Source organism: Lepus europaeus, chromosome 8, assembly GCF_033115175.1.
Source record: "Lepus europaeus isolate LE1 chromosome 8, mLepTim1.pri, whole genome shotgun sequence".
NCBI lineage: Eukaryota > Metazoa > Chordata > Mammalia > Lagomorpha > Leporidae > Lepus > Lepus europaeus.
Window position 1 is genome coordinate 105,721,409 of NC_084834.1, and position 26,299 is coordinate 105,747,707.

Below are 26,299 nucleotides of genomic sequence, written 5' to 3' on the forward strand. Positions count from 1 at the left end.
GCACTGGGCTGTGAGAAGGCACTGGGAGTCAGTGTGGGGCAATGGAGCCTATATTTCACTCATCTTGGTTGGTGGGTTGGTTAGTTTTTACTTTTAGTTTAGTTTCTGTCTGGTTTAGATGGGGTCTTTTTGTTGTCATTTTTTTGTTGGTTTGGTTTGGTTTGGCTTTTGGTATTGTCTGATGCTTTAATACCTTGAACTATGCTGATCCTGGAAAATCTGCCTTTCCCAGGGGTAGCCAATGCCTAGAGACAATAAAAATGTAAACCAGAACTAGATCCTGTCCCTTAACTACCTTTTTCAGCCAGGTCTTGTACCCCAGATTACCAACCCCCTAGTTAGCCAAGGGAAGGGTACCAGAAACTAGGAATAGCCCTCATATCCCACAACATGCTGAAGTTATTCAGACTGGCCAATGGTAAGCCTGCTTACCCAGCCTAGCCTACCTGCTGGAAACATGAATAAATAAAGATTCACCCTCTTTTTCCTCCATTCTCTTTGAATATAACCTTTTTCCTTCATGAAAAGTCATTTCTCTGTCTACGTCTTTCAAAACTGATTGGGGCAAATTCTGGTTACATTTTAAAGTAATTGTCTAATGTTGAACAAAGACATTCTTAAAGCCATAAGCTTCAAAAACCATGCTGGTGTCTATCTGGAAGTGGGCCAAGGAGACATTATTTGTAATATTTACATACTATGAATGACCATTTAATTAAAGAGAATACTATGTAATGGGGAGAGGTCAAAAGTAATAACAGACAGATTAGGAACCAGGACTCTCTCTACATGAGTGGAGCCATCAACATGCACCATTTTTATGAAATGGGTAAATCACAGAATTTTAGACAATCAGTGCAAAAGGAGATAATAGGTATTTTGCTCATCAAACTGGAATATTGATTCTAAAAAGCATTAATTTGTAGAAATAAGAGATGTAAGGATGAGCCCTGGCATAGCATTTAACATCAGTTAATATCCATATCCCATATCAGAGTGCCAGGGTACAAGTTCTGCCTCCATTCTGGCTTTGAAGAAATGTGCACCCTGGCAGGCAGGAAGTGATGGAATTGAGTAGTTGGATTCTTGTCAGCCATGGGTGGATGTAGATTGAATTCTGGGCTCCAGTTTCTGGCCGACCCAGGCCCTACTGTTATGAGCATTTAGTTGGTAATCAGTGGATGGGAGCATGCATGCCCTCTTGTTCTCTCTTTCTCCCTCTCTCTCATCCAAAAGTTTTTGTAGCAGTATATTTAAAAGAAACAGAGTTGATGGTGCCAGCGCTGTGGCACAGTGGGTTAAAACCCTGGCCTTAAGTGCTGGCATCCTATATGGGTGCCGGTTCTAGTCCCAGTTGCTCCTCTTCCAATCCAGCTCTCTGCTGTGGCCTGGGATAGCAGTGGAAGATGGCCCAAGTCCTTGGGCCCCTGCACCCATGTGGGAGACCCGGAGGAAGCTTCTGGCTCCTGGCTTCGGATCAGCTCAGCTCAGGCTGTTGCAGCCATCTGGGGAGTGAACCAGCAGATGGAAGACCTCTCTCTCTGTTTCTCTACCTCTCTCTGTAACTCTGTCTTTCAAATAAATAAAATAATTTAAAAAAAGAAACACACTTGAATAGCAGAAAATAAAAGAATCAATACACAAGTTATTAATTATAAAAAAGTCTACTTCTTTGGTTCCTTTTGTTTTCAAATTTTCTTCAGGGTGGCCTTAAAAATCATCTAGTGGAAAAATAAACTGTACAACATATGTAAAATATAAACTGAAAAAGACATCTTAAAGTAGGAAATAAAATGCAACATATAGAAGACAGAAGAAAAAATTTACCTATGCTCTCTTAAATGATTATATAAAAGTCTAATATAATTGAGGATCACACTCATAAAATATTTGAAAAGCATATTGATTTTTAATAGCATTTTCTTTTAAAATCCTTATCTGAGATGTTACTTTTTATTTTTTAAACAAGGTGACCTTTTGCCAGTGTGTATCTCTTTGTCTCTTTATCAAATTGTCCTTGCAATCATGAGGTCTAGAAAGAACTGCTTTCAGTTTTACATAGCATATTTATTTTGTCAAGCCTTATATAATCAATTCTTTCTCCTTATTAACATTCTTTCCAACTGGCAGACTCAGATAATGTAGAATCAGTTTCTGAAGTGCAGTTGCTTCCAAGACCATGAATCCATTGCATAGCACAATTAAACTCAACTGGGCTGCTTACGTATGAGAATTGATGACCTCAAGATGAAAAGTAAAACTGATTTTTCTCCTGCCCACTCATAAAGAAGGATACCCCAAAAGACATTTCAAAACATGAGGTATAATCAAAGTGCAGGTTGATGACAGCTTTGCCTGTCAGATGTGAGCAATCTATATGGAAGTAACCACACTAGGAATTAAGGAGCTCAGAAATAAGGAGTCAAACTACTAGGTTAGCAAACAAAAGTTGTGACACAGAAAAGATGACTCGCTCACTTTATCTATTTGTCCATCCATCTTTCTATGTATGTATACATAGTACAGATAAAGAGAAAGCTACACATGAAACTAAGGTAATGAATGCTGTGTGGTATGATTTCAGGGACACCAGGAAATGACGTTTTAAAATACTTTTTAAATAATTGATGTTTTTAGAAATGTTTATTTGATAAAACTTAGTTTTCCATTAAAATGAAAATAATCTGAAAGTAAGCCTTCTTCTAAATCAAATCCTTTTCTTTGAAAGTGCTATTAAAAATTGCAGTGCAAAGAGGAAATATAATTTAGTCAAAGTCAAGAAGTATTAAAAGAAAGAAGAAAGAAAAAAAAATAGACCAAAGAAAAATTGTGTTCCTCGTCACAGATCAGGATATACATGCTTCTATTTTAAGCAATGTAGATACCACCACCCTGTCTGGTATACAGACAGACTCCTGGGCAACAGCAGAGAGCTGAACTGGAAGAGGAACAACTGGGACTAGAACCTGGTGCCCCAACCGGGACAACAACTCAGGGTGCTGGCACCGCAGGTAGAGGATTAGACAAGTGAGCCACGGCGCCAGCCTGCTTTTTCTTAATTCAGTGAAAAGCACAGAAATAGGGGCCGGTGCTGTGGCACAGCAGGTTAATGCCCTGGTCTCAGATGCCCGCATCCCATATGGGTGCCGGTTCAAGACCCACTTGCTCCACTTCCGCTCCAGCTCTCTGTTATGGCCTGGGAAGGCAGTAGAGGATGGCCCAAGTCCTTGGGCCCTTGCACCTGTGTAGGAGGCCTGGAGGAAGCTCCTGACTCCTGGCTTTGGATCAGCACAGCTCTGGCCATTGCAGCTATCTGGGGAGTGAACCAGCGGATGGAAGACCTCTCTCTCTCTCTGCCTCTGCCTTTCCTCTCTCTGTATAACTGACTTTCAAATAAATAAATAAATCTTTAAAAAAGCACAGACATATTAAACAAGCATGTTTATATATTATGTTACGCTTCATATTCTATAAAATATTGCCTTAAATAACTTCAAATTTTCTTTGTCACCTCTCCATTATTTAATCTAAGGATATCCCTTACATAATATAAACTGAAAAGCACAATAAATAATATGATACAAGGAAGCCTTTCCACCCTAAGGAATCTAATGGTTTTTAATGATAAAAGACTTAGGGGAATGTAGTTGAATTAGCAAGACCCCCACACACACACACACCGCCTGGTAGGCTCTGTTGTAGCTACTTGCTAAAAAAAATAAAATAAAAAGACTCAATTCAACTAAGAAAGTTGAAGAAAGGAAGTGGAACCAAGGGAACTGCCAATGTTGTATCTAAGAAGAAAGAGAAAGAAATCTATTGTGAACAGTTGTCATGTGAAAAGACAGTAGCTTGGTATGAGCCCACCAAACAAACAAAAAAAAGTAATAATTCAAAGTCTCACTTCACCACTGACAACTGTATGGTCTCATGCAGGCACTTAACTTCTGAGTCTTAGATTCTCATCTGTAACACACGTGTAAAGAGAGCATTACTTGAGAACACGTCACTGGAGGAGATTTTATATAACTACCGTTAAAGTGCACATTAATGGATATTCTATTACAATAGCTTGAATAAAACTGTCTCCTGAGGACTGGCATTTTGGCACAGGAGGTTGAACCACCAGCAGCAACGCTGGCGTTCTACATCAGAGAATGGGTCTGAATCCCAGCTGCTCTATTTCTGATCCAGCTTTCTACTAATTCATCTGGGGAAGCAACAAAAGATGGCCCAAGATGGCCACTTATGTGAGAGACCCAGAAGGGGTTCCCAGTGTTGACTTCCACCTGGCTCAGTCCTGGCCATTGAGGCCATTTTGGGGGTAAACCATGGGCTCTCTCTGCCTCTCTATGCCACTCTGCCTTTCAGATAAATAAATAAATCTTAAAAAATAAAAAAAGCAAAATTATGTCCTTAGCTGTCCAGTGTGTTGTCTTTCACAACTTCAAGGTCATCCATCACATGAAAAGGAATTTTTATTGTACAAAACTATAGACACAAACTGGGGGGGGGGGGGTCATAAAAATGAAAGAAAATCTGCCTTTATCATAAATACATCTTAAAAGTTTGCTCCTACACCACTGAATAAGGATATATTTCTCTTGCTATCTATTCCTTCTGCCTAAGCTGAGTATATTAATGCTACTGCATTTTTTAGAATTCCAAGTAGAAGTCTTTCTGTCCAGTAATTTAGATGACCAAATTTGGGACAGCTGCCAAAAATTCTGAAAGCTTTATTTACTGGATTTTGCTTATGAATTAGAGACCCCATTCAATTATTTATAACTTCTCTATAGAGACGTAGGATAATTCTTCCATGAAATGTCAAGAATAAATGCTCTCCAATTAACCCATTATTAAGTGTACTTCTTTTTCCTCTTAAAAAAGTCTAAATAAAATGAAGGCCATTTTCTATTAACACCGAAATGGATTGAATTGGCTTCCCCTTAGCCACACTTAATTAACAGGATGCTGCCCTCTCCAGGATCTGCTAAGGTAACAAGTTCCCTCATTAGTATTTTAATAGATGAGTGTTCAATGAAGTGAATGGTGGCATCTTTCTTCTATCATCTTTTCTTTATATCTAGTTGAAAGACAGTTGAGAAAAAAACCACCAAGATCTATTTTTAGGCATGTATAACATCTGCCTTGGATGAGAAACCGTGGCAATGGCCATCAGGATTATACTCATTCAATCAGGCAACAGCTCACAATGCTAAAGCCTCAGTATCCTCACTTATCCAGCTCAACTGGCCTTCCATTTCCAATGTTCCCTTAACAAACTTTCTTTCTGCCATTCTGACACTTCCTAACTGTGCAAAAGCCATTAAGCCTTAAAAAGAAGAGCAATGTTTGTCATTCTGTGTCTGGCCTTTTTCATTCAGTGTGATGTTCTTCACTCCCAACCATTTTGCTGCACATGATAGAATTTACTTTTTGCTTGTTGAACTCTTTACTTAGTAGGACCATTAAGGCTTTGACTATAATGTAATTTTAAAAATGTTATCTCAGAAAATATTAAGCTGAAAAAAGAGGGGGCAGAGGAATCTTAAAATTGTCTATGGCTGGGTAAAAAGGCAAAAAGTTTATTCAGGGCGGAGTATGAGTTACCTATGCCTGGGACACACAAGAACAATGACTGTTAATGAGTTTTGGAAAGTGTTCTAAAATGGTCAAATTCTAGTCAGAATTCATAGATTCCACAACAATAAGTTTGCATTTATCATTACACCATTAATATATATTGCATTGACGTAAAAAGATGGGATTTAGATAAGCAGATTTGAGATCATTTTCTTTAGAACATAACTGGATACAAATGTTGGTTCCAAAAACAAATTACTGAAGAAAGGGCTACTGATTAAATTTTAAAAGGACATTTCCGGGAATAGATAGGAGAAGAATAAATAAACAACAAAATATATGCAAGGCTGTTCCAGATTGCCAATGAGCTTATCACCTAAGTTAAACTGACCTAGTGGAGAAGATTAATAGCTCTGTCCAGCTATTCCTCAGATAGGCCCCAGTAGATACTGCTCTTGAAAGCCACGCAGACTTTTTAGGGAAGATTTGTTCTCAAACTTCAACTCTCTGGATTCGGAGACTATTGTTTCCTAAATAAACCTATCTATATTTTTCCAAGATTTTTGACTTGTGTTTTTAAAGATAAATATAGTTATTTACCTATTTATTTATTTATTTATTTAGAAGCAGAGAGAGAGATTTTCCACCCACTGGTTCACTGCTAAAATGCCCAGAACACCCAGCACTGGGCCAAGCAAAAGCCAGGAGCCAGAAACTTAATTTCAATCTCCCCAGGAAGGTGACAGAGACCCAAGTACATGGGCCATCATCTGCTGCCTTCTCAGGCACATTAGCAAGAAGTTTTACCAGAAGTAGAGTAGCCAGGATTCAAACTGGCATTCTAATATGGGATGTGAGCATCCCATATGTCTTACTTCCATGGCTGTCCTCTTTTATGCATCATAAGCTCTTTCAGAAAATTTTTTGAAACCATATAGATATGATAAAGTACTCTATACCTCCTACTCTCACTATAAAAATGTCAGAATTAAATTATCATTCCTGATAAATATTTTCTCATATATTCTATTGAAATCTCCTTCGCTATATACTTCAAAATTGTTTATTTATTTTAAGTTATTTAAAAGGTAGTGAGATAGAAACAGTGAGAAATTTTCCTTCCATCTGCTAACCCACTTCCCAAATGCCCGTAGTAGCCATGGCTGGACCAGGAACACAATCAGGGCCTCCCATGAGTGTGGCAGGGACCAAAGCACTTGAGTCATCACCTGCTTCTTCCTTGAGTACACATTAGCAGGAAGCTATGACAGAAGCAGATCTGGGACTTCACTCAGGCACTCGGAGATGGGATGTGGTTTTCCCAGTTGGCATCTCAATCTGAGTCAAATGCCCATCCACACAAAGTTTGTTGTTGAACTTTGTTTTGAAGGAGCAACATGTTTTTGGTGGAAATCAAATAAGTACAAAAAATTACTTTACTTTCCTGTTATCTCTACATAAACGTAAATTATATGAGATAGGTATTACTATTTTCTCCCTTTATATTTTTTTAAAAATTTATTTATTTTGCTTGAAAGTCAGAGTTACACAGAGAGAGGAGAGGCAGAAAGAGAGAGAGAGAAAGAGAGAGAGAGAGGTCTTCTATCCAATGGTTCACACACCCCAGATGGCAGCAATGGCCGGAGCTGCACCAATCCAAAGCCAGGAGCCAGGTACCTCTTCCCGAATCTCCCATGCAGGTGCAGGGGCCTAAGGACTTGGGCCACCTTCTACTGCTTTCCTAGGCCATAGCAGAGAACTGGATTGGAAGTGGAGCAGCCAGGACATGAACTGGCCCCCATATGGGATACCGGCACTGCAGGCAGCGGCTTTACCTGCTATGCCACAGCGCCGGCCCCTCCCCCTTTTATATTTAAGGAAATTAACATTGAAGAGATTTAAAAAAGACTAAAAGTGTAGAGCAAAGACTCAAATCCATGCCTGGTTTGACTTTAACACTTATGCATTAGAAAAATGGGAAAGCATCATTGGAGAACAACCACTGGGTATCAGTGAAGCCATAGAGGAGCACAATCTAGAGTTAGAAGACAGAGGGCTAGGACTGAAGTTTTAGTAATTCTAAAATCTGATGGCATGATCAGGGAGGATAAGCCTGCACAAGAATCAGAAAAGAATCTATTCTAACAACGAGATGAACATAGGAAGTACAGTAAAATGACAATCAGGTGAGAAATGTATTTGAGCAAAGTGGGGTAGAGTAGGAGTCAACTGTTCCTATAGTATCACATAACATGATCAATGAAAATGTTAGATACAAGAAAATCATTGGATATGAGAAAGTAAGAAGTAAAGAAATGGGTACGGCCAAGTGTAGACATTCTCTAGGAGAAACATGACTTCCAGAGAAAAAGAGAGATGGGGATAAATAGTGAACAATGAGAGGTTGGCTGAAGTTGTGTTCTGTTCTGATTTTCATGGAAGATATTTGACCATGTACAAAACTATTGAGATAAACATAGCAGAGGAACTGGGAATTAATCTCTGAGGAAGGATGGATGTAAATGCTGGAGAAATTCTGAGAAAGCATAGAGAGAATCACATAAAGACAATAACCTGGAAAAAGTAGATTAAACAACATAAGCAAGTGATATTTTTAATACTGTCTAGGACTTTCAATGGCAGTTTTTTTTTTTATTAGGAATGATACTTTTGGCTGAAACTAACCAAATACTCAATTCAAATTGGTTTAAACAAAATAAATTTACTACTACAAATAATTAAAAATACTGATCATGCTTTTTACTAAAAATGGGTCTGAAACCCATTTTGTCATTTTCTTGGACCTGTCCCTCAAAACCTATAACAAAGGCTGAAATGCACCAGGTCTATCATCCATAAACCCTCTCTTAGGACCAAGACTTCAGGGTCCTTCTTCCGATCAGTTCCATCTAGGTCACATACCTGGTCCTGAAACAGTCATTGTGGGCAAGAGATTATTTTAATCCGTGGTAGAGACAGGATTACTAGTGGTGGTAGCCTGTTTACAGACAGTTTACTGGACATGGGACCAATCTCACCTGAACCAAATAATTACTGCAAAATGAGTGAGGAGTGGAATAGCAGCTTCTGTAAAAACCAGAACTGTCTCATCTACACAGTACAATAAAAGGTCACAAAAAATCAATTTTGATTTGTCAAAAGAGTGGCATATCATTAACCATCTTGCTTTCCTCCCACATTTCTCTGTTTAGACAGACTGGAAAACCAAAAAGCAAAACAAAAAAACCTCAGTCAACTGAGATAAATACAACTGGCAATGGAGAGAAGCTGAAGATTTTACTACCAAGAGTTAACACAATGATGGAACTGATGGCTGGAGGCAGCCTTACTGAGAGACTCATTAGAACCCAGCTAGTATTTCCTACTTGAATTTGGCCCAGAAAATCTCAGAGAAATATAATACCAAGAAGTCATTTTACACCTTCTTTTTTGGTATTTTTTTCCTTGAAATAAATCTGGTAGTATTTAGATTCCCTGGACAGTCAATTCAGCTCTTGTTCTAAGCAGAATGCATTAGCGCCCATAACAGTCACTAATATTACAACAGTTTATTAAAAAGAACACAAGCAATCAGTACAGAAATTGTAACAGGGGACAATCTCCTCTGATTACACAAAGACTAAATATTACCATGCTGGTCTTATTTTAGTATTTGTGCTATGTTATGTCACAGTTTTCTTACTGTACCAGATCTTCAGAGGTCTCAAAAATTCCTTGAGGCTTTAGTTTAAGATTGAGAAGGGGTTCTCATATTTTCCCTAAATGTGGTCAGTCAATGATTTTATTACTTTATCTTTCTGCCATGAATGGTTCTTCAAGTTATGTCAGGTAGGAAGGTGGACGTTAGCCTGTGTGTGGGAAAGGGGCCAAAGGAAAATGGAATGAGGTTACATAAAAATAACTATGAATAATTCCTAAAGAAACAAGAAGGTGTTTAGCTTCTTTTCAGGGTTCAATATGGTAACAGAGGGAAATTAAAGATCTATATTAAAACTAAACATTAAGATCTATTCCTGGGGCCGGCACCATGGCACATTAGGTTAATCCTCCGCTTGCGGTGCCGACATCCCATATGGGCACTGGTTCTAGTCCCGGTTGCTCCTCTTCCAATCCATCTCTCTGCTGCAGCCTGGGATAGCAGTAGAGGATGGCACAAGTGTTTGGACCCTGCACCTACGTGGAATATCAGGAAGAAGCACCTGGCTCCTGGCTTCGGATCGGTATAGCTCCAGCCATTGCGGCCATTTGGGGAGTGAGCCAACAGAGGTAAGACCTTTCTCTCTCTCTCTCTCTGACTTTCTGTAACTCTACTTGTCAAATAAACAAAATCTTTTAAAAAAAAAGTCAAGGACTCGGGCCATCTTCTACTGCTTTCCCAGGCCATAGAAAACAGCTGGATGGAAGTGGAGCAGCCAGGTCTCAAACCGGTGCCCGTATGGGATGCCAGTGCTTCCGGCCAGGGCATTAACCCACTGCGCCACAATACTGGCCTTTCTATTCTTTCTTTCTACAAAGGGGAAGGAGATAGGAATGCCCATCTACACCCAAATCATTGAAACAGTTCAAAAAGAGCTTACAACTGAGCACCGAGAGCACAACATGAGTAACAGTGGATAATAATTTACTTCTATCTTGAATGGAAAATAAATGCATTGTTACAAACCCACCTGACAGACACCTGGATCTTAGACTTTTGAACTTACTTAAAATATAGAGTGTGCCTTATGAAAACAACAAGCGAAAAAGGAAGCTCCCCTGATTTCTGGCCAAGATCCTGTTAAACATGTATCCATTTTCAAATCCCACAAGACACTTAACTAAAGAAACTTTCACCATGTACATGGCAATATATCCTTCTTTCCTCATTTAATGAACATTACCATGAATTCCATATTTTCTGATACTAATATAACTTTTTGTAAGAAAAAGTAGTTTATATATGTATGCATATAATATCTATATATGAAGTGAACATGGAAAAATGTTAAAAATTGTTAAATCTTTTTTTATAATTTTTATTTATATAAAGTGAACAAATTTCATGTATTTCATATATACAGATTTAGGAGCATAGTGATACTTCCCACCCTACCCTCTTTCTTCCTTCTAATTCTTTCTTGAAATTTTTACGATGACATCTTTCAGTTCATTTTATAATCAACATTGTTAATCTCAAAAGTAAAAAATAAAAAGTAAAAAAAGAAACTTTCAGCAATTCCACCAGACCCTTCACTGTTCCATTTCTCCTGCTCAGTCAGACTGGAACCATGATGTGGCCTCTGCCCCAACAGCTCATGGAAGTGGCTCTCACAATGGTAAACAATTTAATCCATTAATGTGCATAAACCTCAAAGCTCTTTACTTTCTCTAGGGAGCAGGAAGGGAAGGAAAGAACAGCTCAGACCTTAGCTGAATTCTGTAAACAACCTAAATGTCTGTCAATAGGAGAGTGAATACATAAAATGTGGCACATCTGTGCAATTTAACCTTACAGAGCTATAAAAATGAAGACAGCAGAGTTACCAGCATCACCATAAATCTCAAAAACATTGTTCCCAGGAAAGAAAATACAGACCACAAAAAAGTAACTGTGCTGATAGCATTTAAATGAAGTATAAAACATGAAAAACAATATTAAATATTATTTAATGAATCTCTTCTTTAGAATAACAATATTAAGAGATTCATTGGAGTAAAAAGAAAAAGCACAGAAAAATGTGGATCCTACTTAGAGAAGGAAGAGTTGAATCAGGAGTGCATCAGTTGTACTTTCATGTGCATGGGTTGTAATTATATTCTTCTTTTTGCTTAAGTTCTTAATAATTCATGAGTGGCAAATTTTTAAATGTGATATTGCTATTGTCAGCAAGCGATCTAGGACTTGCTCCCTCATTTCTCTATTCTAAGCCCAACTTGTTCTTTCATTTCTCTATTCTCTTCAAGGTAGGAAACTAATTCTACTATGAAGGAATCTGTAGGATGCACAATTTAATCTTTAGACCTTATAAAAGAGATGGCTAACATTTTTCTGTAATAGCATAGCCAAAATAAGAGCTTAAATAATAATCTCATAGCTAGATTCACATCGCCATCAGTGAAGTATACAGTAAGTAGAAAAAACCTCCCTTTCAGACCAAAGGGAAAGAAAGTTTTAAAGTGAGAATATAATTTTCCTCATGGGCATTGTCTACCTTAGAAAAACTACTACAGAACATGCCTGTGACTATAGACTTGTAGTTCAGGCCACTGAAGATTAGAGATGGGACTTGGGCACTCACTTGACTTGCATCCTCTGGTCTGCTTTAACACAAACCAGGAGGAAAAGAAAGCTCGGCATCAGAAGCAATGGGTGGCAGGCCTATTAATGGCTGATCTGTACAGTGATCTGCCCTCAAGGAGACCCAACAGGCCAGTCCACTGCAGTGGCTTTCAATGTGGTAAGCCTGGGCTTCAGCAGAAGTCAGCTTGTGAAGAGCCCTGGCAGCTCTGCCAAGAGTTGGATCACTGGAAATGGACCTGCCCTGGAGTCGAAGGATGCCCAGGTCAGAGCCACAGATCTTATTGGCTCTAAGCTGAAAAGCCCTTCACTCAGCCCAACTTCCAAAGTGACCACTGCAGCTGAGGGGATGGTCAAGTAGGGTCAGCAATATTGCAGGCAGAACTGTAAATTTCTTGTTAGAGATGCCCCCTGCCTTTACCTGGACAGCTCTCCTCCCAGGCCAGCCAAATAATGAAAGCCAACAGAGTGCCTTCCCCTAGGAGGTTCACACCTCCCTTAGGATGTACCCCATGTGAAGAGATAGATAGGTCTGGACCTCTTAACTTACAAGGCCTAAAGCTCACCAGATTATTATCAAGCCCCTTCTATCAGGTTCTATTTGCCTCTAAATCAGAAAACTTAATTGTAGCTTAGACAGCACCTTTCTTAGCTCCTCTAATAATGACTCTGTCCTTTGTTCTAGACCCTGTCTAGCGTACTTGGGCCTCATTCCTTTGTAATCATAACCTCTACTCTACCACCAATGGCTCTACTCCCAACCTGTGTGTACTGATGGTCCTCTTCCCCACTTAATGCTGTATAATTGTTCAGACCTGGTTAATGCCACTCTTAGGATCATTGGTTACTATCCTCACCCTGTCTTTTATGACCTTGTCTAAATATGATCAGAGTCGGCAAACTTGGAAGGCTTCCATAGCCTTGGCAACTCATGACAACAGCCTAGGGTGGTTACTGGCACCATAAACTAGAGTGTCAATTTGTTGGGTCAACAACAGGAGCCACTGTGCACTTGCTCCTCATGTGGGATCTCTGTCCTTAATGTACTGTACATTGTGATTTAATGCTATAACTAGTACTCAAACAGTATGTTTCACTTTGTGTTTCTATGTGGGTGCAAACTGTTGAAATCTTAATATATATTAAATTGATCTTCTGTATATAAAGAGAATTGAAAATGAATCTTGATGCAAATGGAAGGGGAGAGGGAGCGGGAGAGGGGAGGGTTGTGGGTGGGAGGGAAGTTATGGGAGGGGGAAGCCATTGTAATCCATAAGCTGTACACTGGAAATTTATATTCATTAAATAAAAGTTAAAAAAAAAAACAATTGAAAGACAAAAAAAAAAAAAAGCAAAATTTATACCTTTCTTTCCTCAAGGTGAGTTTAGGGTGAGGAGAGGATTATTGGTGCTATTACAGTCCATCAATATGTTGCACTATTTCACTAGTGGTCATCTCATCTGTATTAGCCAGAATGGAATATATTTTGCTTTCCAAACAAACTCTCAGACATCTCTGGCATAATTAACTGAAAGAACAGAAATCATTCTTGTTTCCTCATGATGTTTGAGTCTGCTGCATATCCACACAAGCTAATACAATCACTACCACCAAGGAAGAAATCAGGGATAATTAATGGCATGAAGGACCACTAGTACTTCCAAGCACATCAAGGAGATGACGTGGTCATCCCTAACTTCAAGAGGCTGGGTATTAGCCTGCATCATCCACTAAAAAAGCAGAACCTGAATGGCAAGCATCTTCTAGGTGGTTAATTCCATAGAGTAATCCTAGGGCAAAGAGTAGACTGGGAGGAGTAATCCAGAGAAGGGGAGAGGGACAATTCTATGGTTTGTTACCAAGTGGTCATCTCTGAGACTCAGTCATGCTAGGTTACCTCAAAAGAGCTACATAAAATGTATCCCAAAATCGTTCATTCGAGTGATAATTTAACAAATATTTACCTAACTCCACCCTCATTGGCCATTATTGTTCCTATGGTAATAACTCTCATACGTCCCAGCCATATAGAAATAGTGCTACTGATATTCTACACTGATTCATAGAGAACTACCATGACAGAAAGAAGATAGACAGTATGCACAGATGTCAACATTCTGTACCAAAATAAACGCATCTATTAATTCCATTTTCCATGGACTTTTTGAAGTATCTTTGTAAAGTGCAGCTGAGGCAGAACACTATTAAGTTGTACTTCTAATTAGTGTACTGCCACTGCAATCACTACAGTAAAAGGATGGGCTGAGATCCTAGGTAGCAGAGCCCAGGAGTCCAATACAGTCTATTACTTAATGCCACTCAGATCCACCTGTGCCCTAGATCAAGTCCAACACATCACACAGAAACAAGATATAGTCCCCATTACTGAAACTCTACCAAAGGCTATCATATTCATTATTTTTTTGGCCAGGCAGAGTTAGTGAAAGAGAGAGCAAGAGAGAGCAAGAAAGAGAGAGAGAGAGAGAGGGAGAGAGGGAGAGAGGGAGAGAGGTCTTCCTTCCATTGGGTCACAGCCCAAATGGCCACTATGGCCAGGAGCCAGATGCTTCCTCCTGGTTTCCCATGCAAGTGCAGGGCCCAAGCACTTGGGCCATCCTCCACTGCCTTCCCAGGCCACAGCAGAGAGCTGGCCTGGAACAGGAGCAACCGGGACAGAATCCAGCGGCCCAACCGGGACTAGAACCCGGGGTGCCAGCGCTGCAGGTAGAGGATTAGCCTAGTGAGCTGTGGCGCCAGCCTATCATATTCATTATTTCTCACTGAAATCACACTTTTAAGATTTCCCTAATCCTTGAGCAGCAATTTAGCAGTTTCATATTCTTGTCTCTTGAGATAATATGGTTCCCCCATGAGAAGTCAAAAGCTTCAGTCATTTTAGTGTGGTTATTTTTTTAATCTTTAATCTACATTATTATAGAAAGCTTTTATTTCATAAATATAAATTTCATAAGCATAACTTTTGGATTTTAGTGGTTCTCCCTCCCATACCTGTCCTCTCACCCCCAAACCATCCTACCTTCTACTCCCTCTCCTATCCCATTCTTCATTAAGATTCATTTTTAATTATATTTATATACAGAGATCAACTCTATAGTAAGTAAAGATTTCAACAGTTTGCACCCACACAGACACACAAAGCATAAACTACTGTTTGAAGACTAGTTTTACTGTTAATTCTCATAGTACAACACATTAAGGAAGAGGTCCTACATAAGGAACAGGTGCACAGTGACTCCTGTTGTTGATTTAACAATTGACACTCTTATTTATGATGTCAGTGATCACCCAAGGTTCTTGTCATGAGTTGCCAAGGCTATGGATGCCTCTTGAGTCCACAAACTCTGACATTAATTAGACAAGGTCATAATCAAAGTGGAAGTTCACTCCTGCCTTCAGAGAAATTTAACTCCTTCTTTAATGGCTCCTTCTTTCCACTGGCATTCACTCACAGAGATCATTTAAATAGGTCATTTTTTGCCATATTATCTTGGCTTTCCACACCTAAAATACTCTCATGGGCTCGTCAGCCAGATCCGAATGACTTAAGGGCTGATTCTGAGGCCAGGGTACTGTTCATAGCATTTGTCATTCTTATGAGTCTGCTGTGTGGCCTGCTTCCCATGTTGGATTGTTCTCTCCTTTTTAATTCTATTGATGATTATTATCAGACACTTGATCTTACTTATGTGATCCCTTTGACATTTAATCCTATCTTTATGATCAGTTATGAACTTAAACTGATCACTTTAACTAGCAAGATGGCATCGGTACCTGCCAACTTAATGGGATCAACCTAAATCCCCATCAACAGTAAACTGGATAAAGAAATTATGGGATATGTGCTCAATGGAATATTACACAGATGTAAGAAAAAATGAAATCCGTTCCCACCAACAGTGGGTTAGTGTCCCTTTTTCCCCACATCCTCTCTAGCATCTGTTGTTGGTAGATTTCTGTATGTGAGCCATTCTCACCGGGGTGAGGTGAAACCTCATTGTGGTTTTGATTTGCATTTCACTGACTGCTAGTGATCTTGAACATTTTTTCATGTGCCTGTTGGCCATTTGGATATCCTTTTTTGAAAAATGTCTATTGAGGTCCTTGGCCCATCTCTTAAGTAGGTAGGTTGTTTTGTTGTTGTGGAGTTTCTTGATCTCTTTGTAGTTTCTGGTTATTAATCCTTTATCTGTTGCATAGTTTGCAAATATTTTGTCCCATTCAGTTGGTTGCCTCTTCACTTTCCTAACTGTTTCTTTTGCAGTACAGAAACTTCTCAATTTGATGCAATTCCAATTGTAAAGCCACTATGGAAGTCAGTCTGGTGATTCCTCAGAACCCTGAATATAGCCCCACCATAAAACCCAGCCATCCCACTCCTTGGTATTTACCCAAAGGAAATTAAATTGGCAAATAAAAAAGCCATCTGCACCTTAATGTTTATTGCAGCTCAATTCACAATAGCTAAGACCTGGAATCAACATAAATGCCTATCAAAAGTAGAATGGATAAGAAGTCATGGGAGCTGGCGCCATGGCTCAATAGGCTAATCCTCTGCCTGCAGCACCAGCACACCAGGTTCTAGTCCCGGTCAGGGCGCCAGATTCTGTCCTGGTTGCCCCTCTTCCAAGCCAGCTCTCTGCTATGGCCCAGGAGTGCAGTGGAGGATGGCCCAACTGCTTGGGCCCTGCACCCCATGGGAGACCAGGAGAAGCACCTGGCTCCTGCCTTCAGATCAGCACGTTGCGCCGGTGCAGCAGCCATTGGAGGGTGAACCAATGGCAAAGGAAGACCTTTCCCTCTCTCTCTCTCTCTGTCCACTCTGCCTGTCAAAAAAAAAAATTATGGGATATGTACTCTATAGAATACTATACAGCAGTAAAAAACAATGAAATCTGGTCATTTGCAAAAAAAAAAAAAAAATGGAGGAAACTGGAAAACATCATACTGAGTGAAATAAGCCAGTCCCAAAGGGACTAATATCGTATGTTCTCCCTGATAGGTTACAACTAACCGAGCACCAAAAAGGAAACCTGTTGAAGTGAAATGGACACTATGAGAAACAGTGACTTGATCAGCCCTTGTCTTGACCATCGAGGAACAGTTTACTATTTTATTCCTTTTAGTATTTTTTTGTTCTACTTAATAGCATTGGTTGAAATCTTTAATTAACACAAAATTATTCTTAGGTGTTTAAATTTAACTGAAAAATGTTAATATATAAGAGTGGGAATAAGAGAGGGAGGAGATGTACAGTTTGGGACATCCTCAATTGGACTTGCCATTAGAAATGTGCCATGGGATTCCACATCCCATTAAGGTGGCAGGTACCAATGCCATCTTACCAGTTAAAGTGATCAGTTTAAGTTCATAATCGATCATAATGATAAGATTAAGTACCAAACAGATCACATAAACAAGACTAGTGCCTGCTAATACTAACTGATTGAATTAAAAAGGAGAGAACGATCCAACATGGGAAACAGGATACACAGCAGACTCAGAATGGCAGTTGCCCTAATTAGCACTCTGGCCTCAGAATCAGCCCATAAGGCATTTGGATCTGGCTAAAAAGCCCATGAGAGTATCTCAGGCATGGAAAGCCAAGACACTGTGGCGAAAAAAAAAAATGACCTAAATGAAAGATCTCTGTAAATGAGATCCTGGTGGAAAGAAGGGGCCATCAAATAAGGAGGTACCTTTCTCTGAAGGGAGGAGAGAAATTCCACTTTGACTATGACCTTGTCTAAATAAGACTGAAGTTGGCAAACTCAAAAGGCTTCCATAGCCTTGGCAACTCATGACAAGAGCCTCGGGTGATTACTGACGCCATAAACAAGAGTGTCAATTGTTAAGTCAACAACAGGAGTCACTGTACACTTACTCCTCATGTAGGATCTCTGTCCTTAATGTGCTGTACAATGTGAATTAATGCTATAACTGATATTCAATTAGTACTTTACACTTTGTGTGTCTGTGTGGGTGCAAACTGATGAAATCTTTACTTAATATATACTAAATTGATCTTCTGTATATAAAGATAATTGAAAATGAATCTTGATGTGAATGGAATTGGAGAGGGAGCAGGAGATGGGAGGGTTGTGGGTGGGAGGGAAGTTATGGGGGGAAAAGGCCATTGTAATCCAAAAGCTGTACTTTGGAAATTTATATTTATTAAATAAAAGTTAAAATTAAAAAGAAATGAAATCCAGTCATTTGCAACAAAATGGAGAAACATGCTGAGTGAAATAAGCCAGTCCCGAAGGGACAAATATCATATGTTCTCCCTGATTTGTTACAAATAATTGAGCACCTAAAAGGAAACCTATAGAAGTGAAAGACACAATGAAAAGCATTGACTTGATCGGCCCTTGTCCTGATTGTCAAGGAACAGCTTACTATTTTATTCTTTTTACTATTTTCTTTTTCTACTTAATACCATTGGTTGAACTCTTTACTTAACACACAATTTTTCTTAGGTATTTAAATTCAACTGAAAACTGATCCCTGTTAAAAATAAGAGTGGGAATAAGAGAGGGAGGAGATGTACACTTAGGCACACGTTCCCTTGGACTTATCCCTAAGGGTAAAGTTAAACACTTGCCATGGGACTCTAAATCCAATTAAGTGTGGCTTATTAATAGCTACAATTACTAATCAATAATTATGACTAGGCATAGAGGCACCAAAATATTCTCCTGGATTCCAGATATGTTCCTTCATCTCTGTCATAGGTAATCATAATAAATCATTTCCACCAATACAATGACTCCTTTATTTGTCTAATTGTTCAGCAGCATTGGGTGTGAAAATGACGAGATGTCAGCGGAGCTTTGGATCATTAGAATGCTTACTATGCCCTTCCATCCAGGGAAATGGTGGCAAAAGATAGGAAGCACAATTCCCAAAGATCACTTGGAGAGGTGTTGAGAAGGGACAATCATTTCTGCAATCTTTTGTTCCCATGTTCGTATGTTCTAGTTACTGAGGAAGGTACTGTAGAGCATAGTATATCAATTATCACTTCAACACCTAGGCCACTTAATGATAACTCTGCCAATGGTGCTAGCAAACTGATTTCTTTCTAAAGTCATCTCTTTCTGAGCCGCATGCAAACCCAGATGAATTTTAAATCGCTAATAAATGAGTAAGATGAGTATCCTGTGTTACTACATGCTGTCTCCAAATTTCAAAGAGGTTACCAAGCACTATCTTTTATATAGGACTCTTAATAACTTTACTTGTATGAAAGTTCTCTGAAACTTTCCGAAGTTTAATCCTCATCCTCTAGCAATAATTTGTCTCACTGGGACACTGAGTATCCTGTGTCAGTAATATAGTGAAATGAATCTCATTGGTATCCAGAAAATTCAGGTCCTCCAAGGACCACACTGTCACAATGGACAGGAGACCGACTCATTACCCTCAGATAAGAACGTGATCACATAATGAGCACAGAGACTATAGCCCGCTGTCAGTTTTGCCATGGAGGCTAACTGTCCTTCACTGTATGTCCTGAATTGGTAAGTGGCAATGCTGAGGCTGCCAATTTCTTCTCCAAGGTTTCTAAAGCAGAAGAAACCACCAGTTCCACAATTATCCTTGCCACAATATTATTCAATGCTACCACTAATGCATAAGCCCCAAACTCACTATCTCCTCTTCCTCTCCGCAATCCATCATCACTTCAAGTGTTAGTTGTATTGTTGCTACTATATGCTGAGTTAGTACCACCTGACCACTACACTGGAGTCTGATCACTGTGTGAACAGTTGATTATCAGTTGCATAGTCCCATCTTGAGGTCTCTTAGAAAGATATTACTAGAGTCACCAAAGCTCCTAGCCTGGATTTCCCCAGGATCAGACACTGAAACAGTGCTTCCATACAAATATTTTATTTGAGGATATAATTTACCCTCCAGGGTGTTCCATTCAGATGAATCATTAAGAACCTTTAAATTCTCTGCTTATGAAAGTAAAATAGTAGCATTATCTACCAACTCCTGGTGCATTGTCTAGGCTTGTCTAGGTATTATCTTCCTTATCCTTCCAACTTTGACATACATCAGATGAATGAAGGTTTTTTGCAGGTATCACACGATGAGGTGGCAGAGAAGCCATAAGGTATAAAATGAAAGATACCCAGTGCAGCTGAAGGAAGATGCTATCAGGTTAACCCCGTCCACTCCAACTTTCTAGACCAACGTTTGGTGGAAGTAGAATAAAGGAAGTCAGAGAGGATGTGAAGTAAGGTACCAGCAAGTCCAGGGCAAACCATGTGCTTGTAGTGAAAGGAAGACTGAAAACCCTGGTCAACACTATTTGGGTAAAGCATAGATCCCTTCAAACTGTAGACTCTGAGTCAAAAGTCTGTCTTACGTATCATTTGAAGTATTGATAAATGAGAAAAAGAAATGCATAAATGAGCAAGGCTGCTTATAGTTCAATTCTGAAAGAAGTAAAACAGAAAACCATGTTGCCTCACCAAATATGTAGATGTGTGACCTCTCACAATCAAGTAGCAGTGAAGCAAAACATTTTATCATGCTTTATATAATATATGTTACATAGGCAATCACTAACAGACAACAGAGACAATATTGAGACTCACTGCTGTAGGTCTAATTAACCTAATTTACAGAACAAGCAAACCTGTATTCATGGAAAGTCTAAGTAATGAATCAGTGGTTAATATGAAATACACATTTGAAATGAAACAGATTAAGGTAGCTTAGAAACTCTGTATATTTAATCAGTTTTTTTGAAATTTTGGTTTTGAGAGATATGTCTTATTCTTCCCAGTTCAAAAGCAAAGTGATACACAAGACTAGTATTATCACAAAGCTACGTAACTTTTCCAGAAACCTCAATATCCTCACATAATATCCTTACATGTATACTTTATATGCTTATTTATGAGACAGAAAGAGAGGGAGAGTTCCTGTCTGCTACTTCACCACCCGCCCCCCAAAATGCCTGCAATGAATGAGACTGGGCCAAAGCCAGGAGCTGGACACTCAATCCAGGCCAGCCTTGCAGGTGGCAGGAACCCAATTACTTGAACCAACACCACTGCCTGTTAGGGTCTGCAGGAAGCTGAAGTCAGGAGCTGCAGCCAGGTACCAAACCCAGGCGCTCCAGTTACGGGGTAAGGGCATCCCAAACCCTAGGCCAACTGCTGATGCCCTGATATGCATATTTTCATGTATTTTAAAACTTTTTTTTAAGAGAGAGAAGGTCAGACAGAAAGATTACTGCAAGTAAAAATAAAGGTTTCAACTTGCTATCAATACAATATAGTTTTATTCCTACCACATGGAAAGATTTCAGCATTTATTCATCTTCATCTTGCAAATGATTTTTCTGTTACTGTGCTTCAACTTCTCTGAACGCTTACATACCAAAGATAGTTACTTATAGTGAAACTACAACCATAAAGAGCATTTTTATGAGAAGTAAATAGTGACCATTACTTTCATGGATTCCAAATTTTAAAGTACATAACTTCCCTTTTATTATCAAAACATCATTTATCCCAGCTACTCTTAATTCTTTTAAGTTAATCCACATTTCATTAGTCATAGGGCATCTAATTACATTGCATGGAAAACATATTCCACTTACATTCATTGTTGTTTTACTGACAGCTAACTACTGGTTTAGGAATGGGTTTTGTATCAAAACGCTTAATTTTAAATGGACTCACTAGAAAATTCTCTAAGCTCAATGTTATAATCACAAAAAAAAGAATTAATGCATTTATATTACTGCAAAAACGTAAAGAAAAGTCTACGTAATATGTTTAACATAACATATAGCAGATATTGTCTCTTCACTTATTTCTTATTAGTAGGTATATGAATCCATTGACTATTTACAATGGTATTGATCCCTCAACTCTCCCCCTCTCCAGCACCCCTGCAAAAATAAAGTTTGGAAAAACCACTTTGATTAATCTGGCCAATCAAGATTGCTAAGCAAAAAGACTATTTGGACCACAGGAGCTATAGTATAGGAATAGAAATATTATTATTACGTGTCTGAACAGTCCTGGGTTTTTTTTCTTTTTGCTAGTTCAATGAGAATTTTATTTTAAAGCCAATAGACTTTGTTGAAATTTCATAAACTTAGAGTAAATTTAAGAATAATCCAAAACAAGAGGTAATAATTAAAACCAAAACCTGTGGCCAGCACTGCAGCATAGTGGGCCAAGATTCCACCTGTAGCATCAGCATCCCATATGGACACCGGTTCCTTTTCAAGCTGCTGCCCTTCCCATGAAGCTCTCTGCTATGGCCTGGGAAAGCAGTAGGAGATGGACCAAGTGCTTGGGCACCTACACCCACGTGGGAGACCTGGTAGAAGCTCCTGGCTCCTGGCTTCGGATTGGCCCAGCACCAGCACTTGCGGCCATTTGGGGAGTGAATCAGCAGATGGAAGACCTTTCTGTCTCTCCCTCTCTCTGTCTAACTCTACCTCTTAAATAAATAAACTTTTATTGAAAGAAAAACAAGGAAAACATGTTCAAAAAGAATTAAAAACAAATACAAATGTGTGAAAATAAACCTATTTCTCAGGCCATTTTACAAATTAGTAATCCTCATAGTAAGAATTCCACATATATAAAATAACAACATTTTCCTCTTTAGATAACCACACACTTTGGAAAAATTGATATCCTTAAACATTGTACACATGGTAGTTAACACATCATGGAGGAAACATAAGGAGAAAGTAGAGAAAAATGATAAATCTTTATTTGTAGACAAAAAGGTGATTTATTTAACATTTATACACTGTTTAAGTGGTATTCCTTTTTGTTCTAAATGCTCTTAAATGTGTTTTTATTTCTCTTTTCTTCCCCCACAGCTGTTCTACTTTGTACCTTTGTGATTAAGCTAGAAATGTTGTTTATTGACTAGAGGGTCACTTCATGAATACAGCACAATCAAAGTTCTGATTCTTCTCAATGCTCAGTGTGCACAAAAGGATAATTAAAAAAAAAAAACTGTCTTAGGATGGACTGCTTATTATAAAACTATTGTCTTCCTAACTATATTAGAAGGCCCACAAAGAGGACTATGGAAGTCTTTTTGCCACAGTAGTATCAACAGCTGTCCTATTACCCAGCCCAAAATGGTATGAATTAAATATATGATCAGTGAATAAATGAAAGTCTCCTTCTATTGAAAAATGAGGAAGATCCAACCCATAAAATAGTGTAAGGGAAAACGAAGAAGAGCACAAAGACTATGGAAGGCCCAGCAGCACAGTGTGTTCAGTGAGCTACATGTACAATAGTATTAAATTTTCATACACTAGACAAGGAAAGGCACTGTGGAGCAGCAAGTTAGGATGTGCTACCTGCAGTGCCAGCATCCCATATGAGAACTGGTTCGAGACTCAGCTGTTCCACTTCCAATCCAGCTCCTTGCTAATGTACATGGGAAATCAGCAGAAGATGGCCTAAATCCCTGGCACCCCTGCAGCCATGTGGGAGACCCAGAAGAAGCTCCTGGCTTCAGCTGGCCCAGCCCCTGTCATTGGGCCATTTGGGGAGTTGAACCAGCAGGTGGAAGGACTCTCCCTCTCTTTTTCTCTCTCAGTAATACTGCCTTTCAAATAAATAGGTAAACCTTTAAAAAGAATACACTCGGCATAGAGTCCCTTTCAGAGGTGGCTAAGATGAATTCATGAACTGTAAGCACAGGAATTGGCCTGAAGGGTTTTAAATAGGGAAGCAATCACACAGTAACACATTTTAGAGATCTAGTGACAGAATCAGTGGGGAGATGATTCAAAGGTGGATTAGAATGTTTTAGTTACAATACGCATGGCCACCTTGACCTGCTCTTATGGAGCTTTTTTTTTTTTTTTTTTTTTTCCAAAAATGAAACTTCCTCCAGCGAAAATACTGGAGTTCATAGCCAATCCAAGACTAATATAAAAGTCATATTTTCTATACTCCTGGCTCATTTCTTTTGTCACTTAAGAAATTCCTGTGAATTCCACAGATCACAGAAGAGACAGTGGTTGTGGTAGGCGGGACCACTGTCAAGGGGAGCTGGGGAGGTGGCCAATTTTGCTGCTTATGCATTTGCACCACCCACACTAGTGACTCCGCTAGGAGCCCTCAGCACCCTCGTAATTGCCATTCTTTCTTCATACTTTCTAAATGAAAGACTTAATCTTCAAGGGAAAGTTAGATGTTTGCGAAGTGCTCTGGGATCGACAGTTATGGTCATTCATGCTCCAAATAAAGAGGAGATTGAGACCTTAAATGAAATTTCTCATGAACTAGGTGATTCAGGTTTTGTGGTCTTGGCAACACTTGTGGTCATTGTGTCCTTGATAGTCACCTTTGTGGTAGGACTTTGCCATGGGCAAACATTCTGATGCACATCACAATCTGTTCCATCACTGGAGCATTTTCAGTGTCCTGTGTGAAGTGCCTGGGCATTGCTGTCAATGAGCTATTTGCAGGAAAGGCCATGCTGTGGCTTCCTCTGACCTGGATCCTTCTGGAGAGCCTGATTGTCTGTGTGAGCACACAGATTTATTATCTAAACAGGGCCCTGTACATATCATTACTCCAATCGTAACTCCAATATATTATGTATTCTTTACAAACTCCATCTTCACATGTTCGGCTATTCTTTTTAAGAAATGGCAAGATATGCCTATTGCTGATGTCATTGGTACTCTGAGTGGCTTCTTTACAGTCATTGTGGGGATCTTCCTGTTGCATGCCTTTAAAGACCTCAGCTTTAGTCTAGCAAGTTTGCCTATGTCTTTTTGGAAAGATCAAAAAGCTGTAATGGCAATCTCTCTAATAATAATAGAAAACCTAACCTGTGGAATTTAACAACATACCATTTCTCCGGGGGGCCAGTGCAGTGGTGTAGCAGATAAAGCCAGCGCCTGCAGTGCTGGCATCACATTTGGGTGTTGGTTTGAGTCTTGGCTGTTCCACTTCTGATCCAGCTCTCTGCTATGGCCTGGGAAAGCAGTAGATGGCCCAAGTCTTTGTGCCCCTGCACCTGCATGAGAGACCTGGAGGAAGCTCCTGGCTCCTAGCTTCTGATCGGCACAGCCAGTGGGGTGTGAACCAGCAGATTAAAGATGTCTTTGCCTCTCCTCTTTCTGTGTGACTCTTTCAAATAAATAAATCTTAAAAAAAAATAAAGAAAATATCTCCCCAAGAAAATGAAACCTGACAGCTTTAAGAAATATGTAATTAAAAGGGTAATCTATAATTCTGTTGTAAAGTGAATTCAAACATCAGAATGTATCTGAAAATGCACTGTCCTCAAATAATGTTATCTAAAGACAATCTTTTTTGTTTCATTAATTTGGAACGAGAAATCACTTTTCTAAAATGATGGTAGCTCACTATAATGACCTCAGAACATGACTGATTTATATTAACATTGTATTATTGTAGAGGTATTTTACCTCTTGACTCTTTCTCCAAAATCTAAATGCATTAATGACAATTTTAAATGTAAAAAAAAAAGAATGCTTTAATTACAAGTGCCAAACTCAGCTTGAAGATGTTTAAGTAAAGAGAGATGTAAGTCTCTCAGAATATTTCATGGAAACCAGAACTATTAAAATGGCTAGGATATAAGAATATTTGCAATCTACACTGCGCTGTTCCTCTCTGTATACCAACTTCAAAGATATTACCCTTAAGCCACTAATTTCCATTTCATCAAATCATTGATCAAGGCAAGATACTGATGACTCATTTTAATACTACAAAGAGAATCTACATGAAAAGAACACTCTGGCAAGTTGAATCATTTCTACCAGAGAGTTTTTAAGCAACCTATAGAAGCATTAAAATGTTAACAATACTGCTTTGGCAAAAATTGTAAAATCCAAAAGCTACCAAAAGAAGAGAAATGTGATAGAGGAAAGAACCTACAACGGGTTTTGTCTGCCTTACAATTTTACTCAAAATTTGTCCTGGTTAGAGAAAGTCCTGACCAATAGCAAGATGCAGAAAGAGGAGAGAAGTTGCTTTAAATCAGTTCTTCATAGGTAAGATCACTCCTGTAAAATTCCACTGCTTAAATACGTACTGAATAACTAATTAAATATATGTCTGTAATAAACTTCTCACTTGCTCTACTGCTGCTGAAACGGACACTTTCCGAAGGTTGGATTTGCTCTCTTGACATCTACTTTTTTTCATCTGAGACTTATCATTGAAACTAGTTATGATTATTTTTTCATGGTTTCAGAATTGCATTAAGCAATCAACATTTGATATTAAGGAACATTACATATGTAAGACTGAAGAATGGTTCATAGAAGAGTTGCTAATAGCTCAGTGCCAAATTCCAGTTAGAGGAAGAATGCATTTGGCAGCTTTGGCAGGGATTTCTCA

General features: G+C 39.0%; 2 protein-coding genes and 1 pseudogene across 11 annotated transcripts in view; 2 read left to right on the forward strand and 1 right to left on the reverse strand.

The window, feature by feature from the left end:
• LOC133765338 (magnesium transporter NIPA2-like) overlaps window positions 1–24,769 on the forward strand; it is a 94,846-nt pseudogene extending 70,077 nt beyond the window's left edge.
• NPFFR2 (neuropeptide FF receptor 2) overlaps window positions 1–26,299 on the reverse strand; it is a 334,371-nt gene that overhangs the window by 254,673 nt on the left and 53,399 nt on the right. The window lies entirely within an intron of this gene.
• Window positions 25,111–26,299, forward strand: part of GC (GC vitamin D binding protein) — a 52,560-nt gene continuing 51,371 nt past the window's right edge. Inside the window, exon 1 of the mRNA XM_062198925.1 lies at window positions 25,111–25,149. Coding sequence (XP_062054909.1) covers window positions 25,111–25,149 — 39 coding nt within the window. The remainder of the gene's footprint in view (window positions 25,150–26,299) is intronic.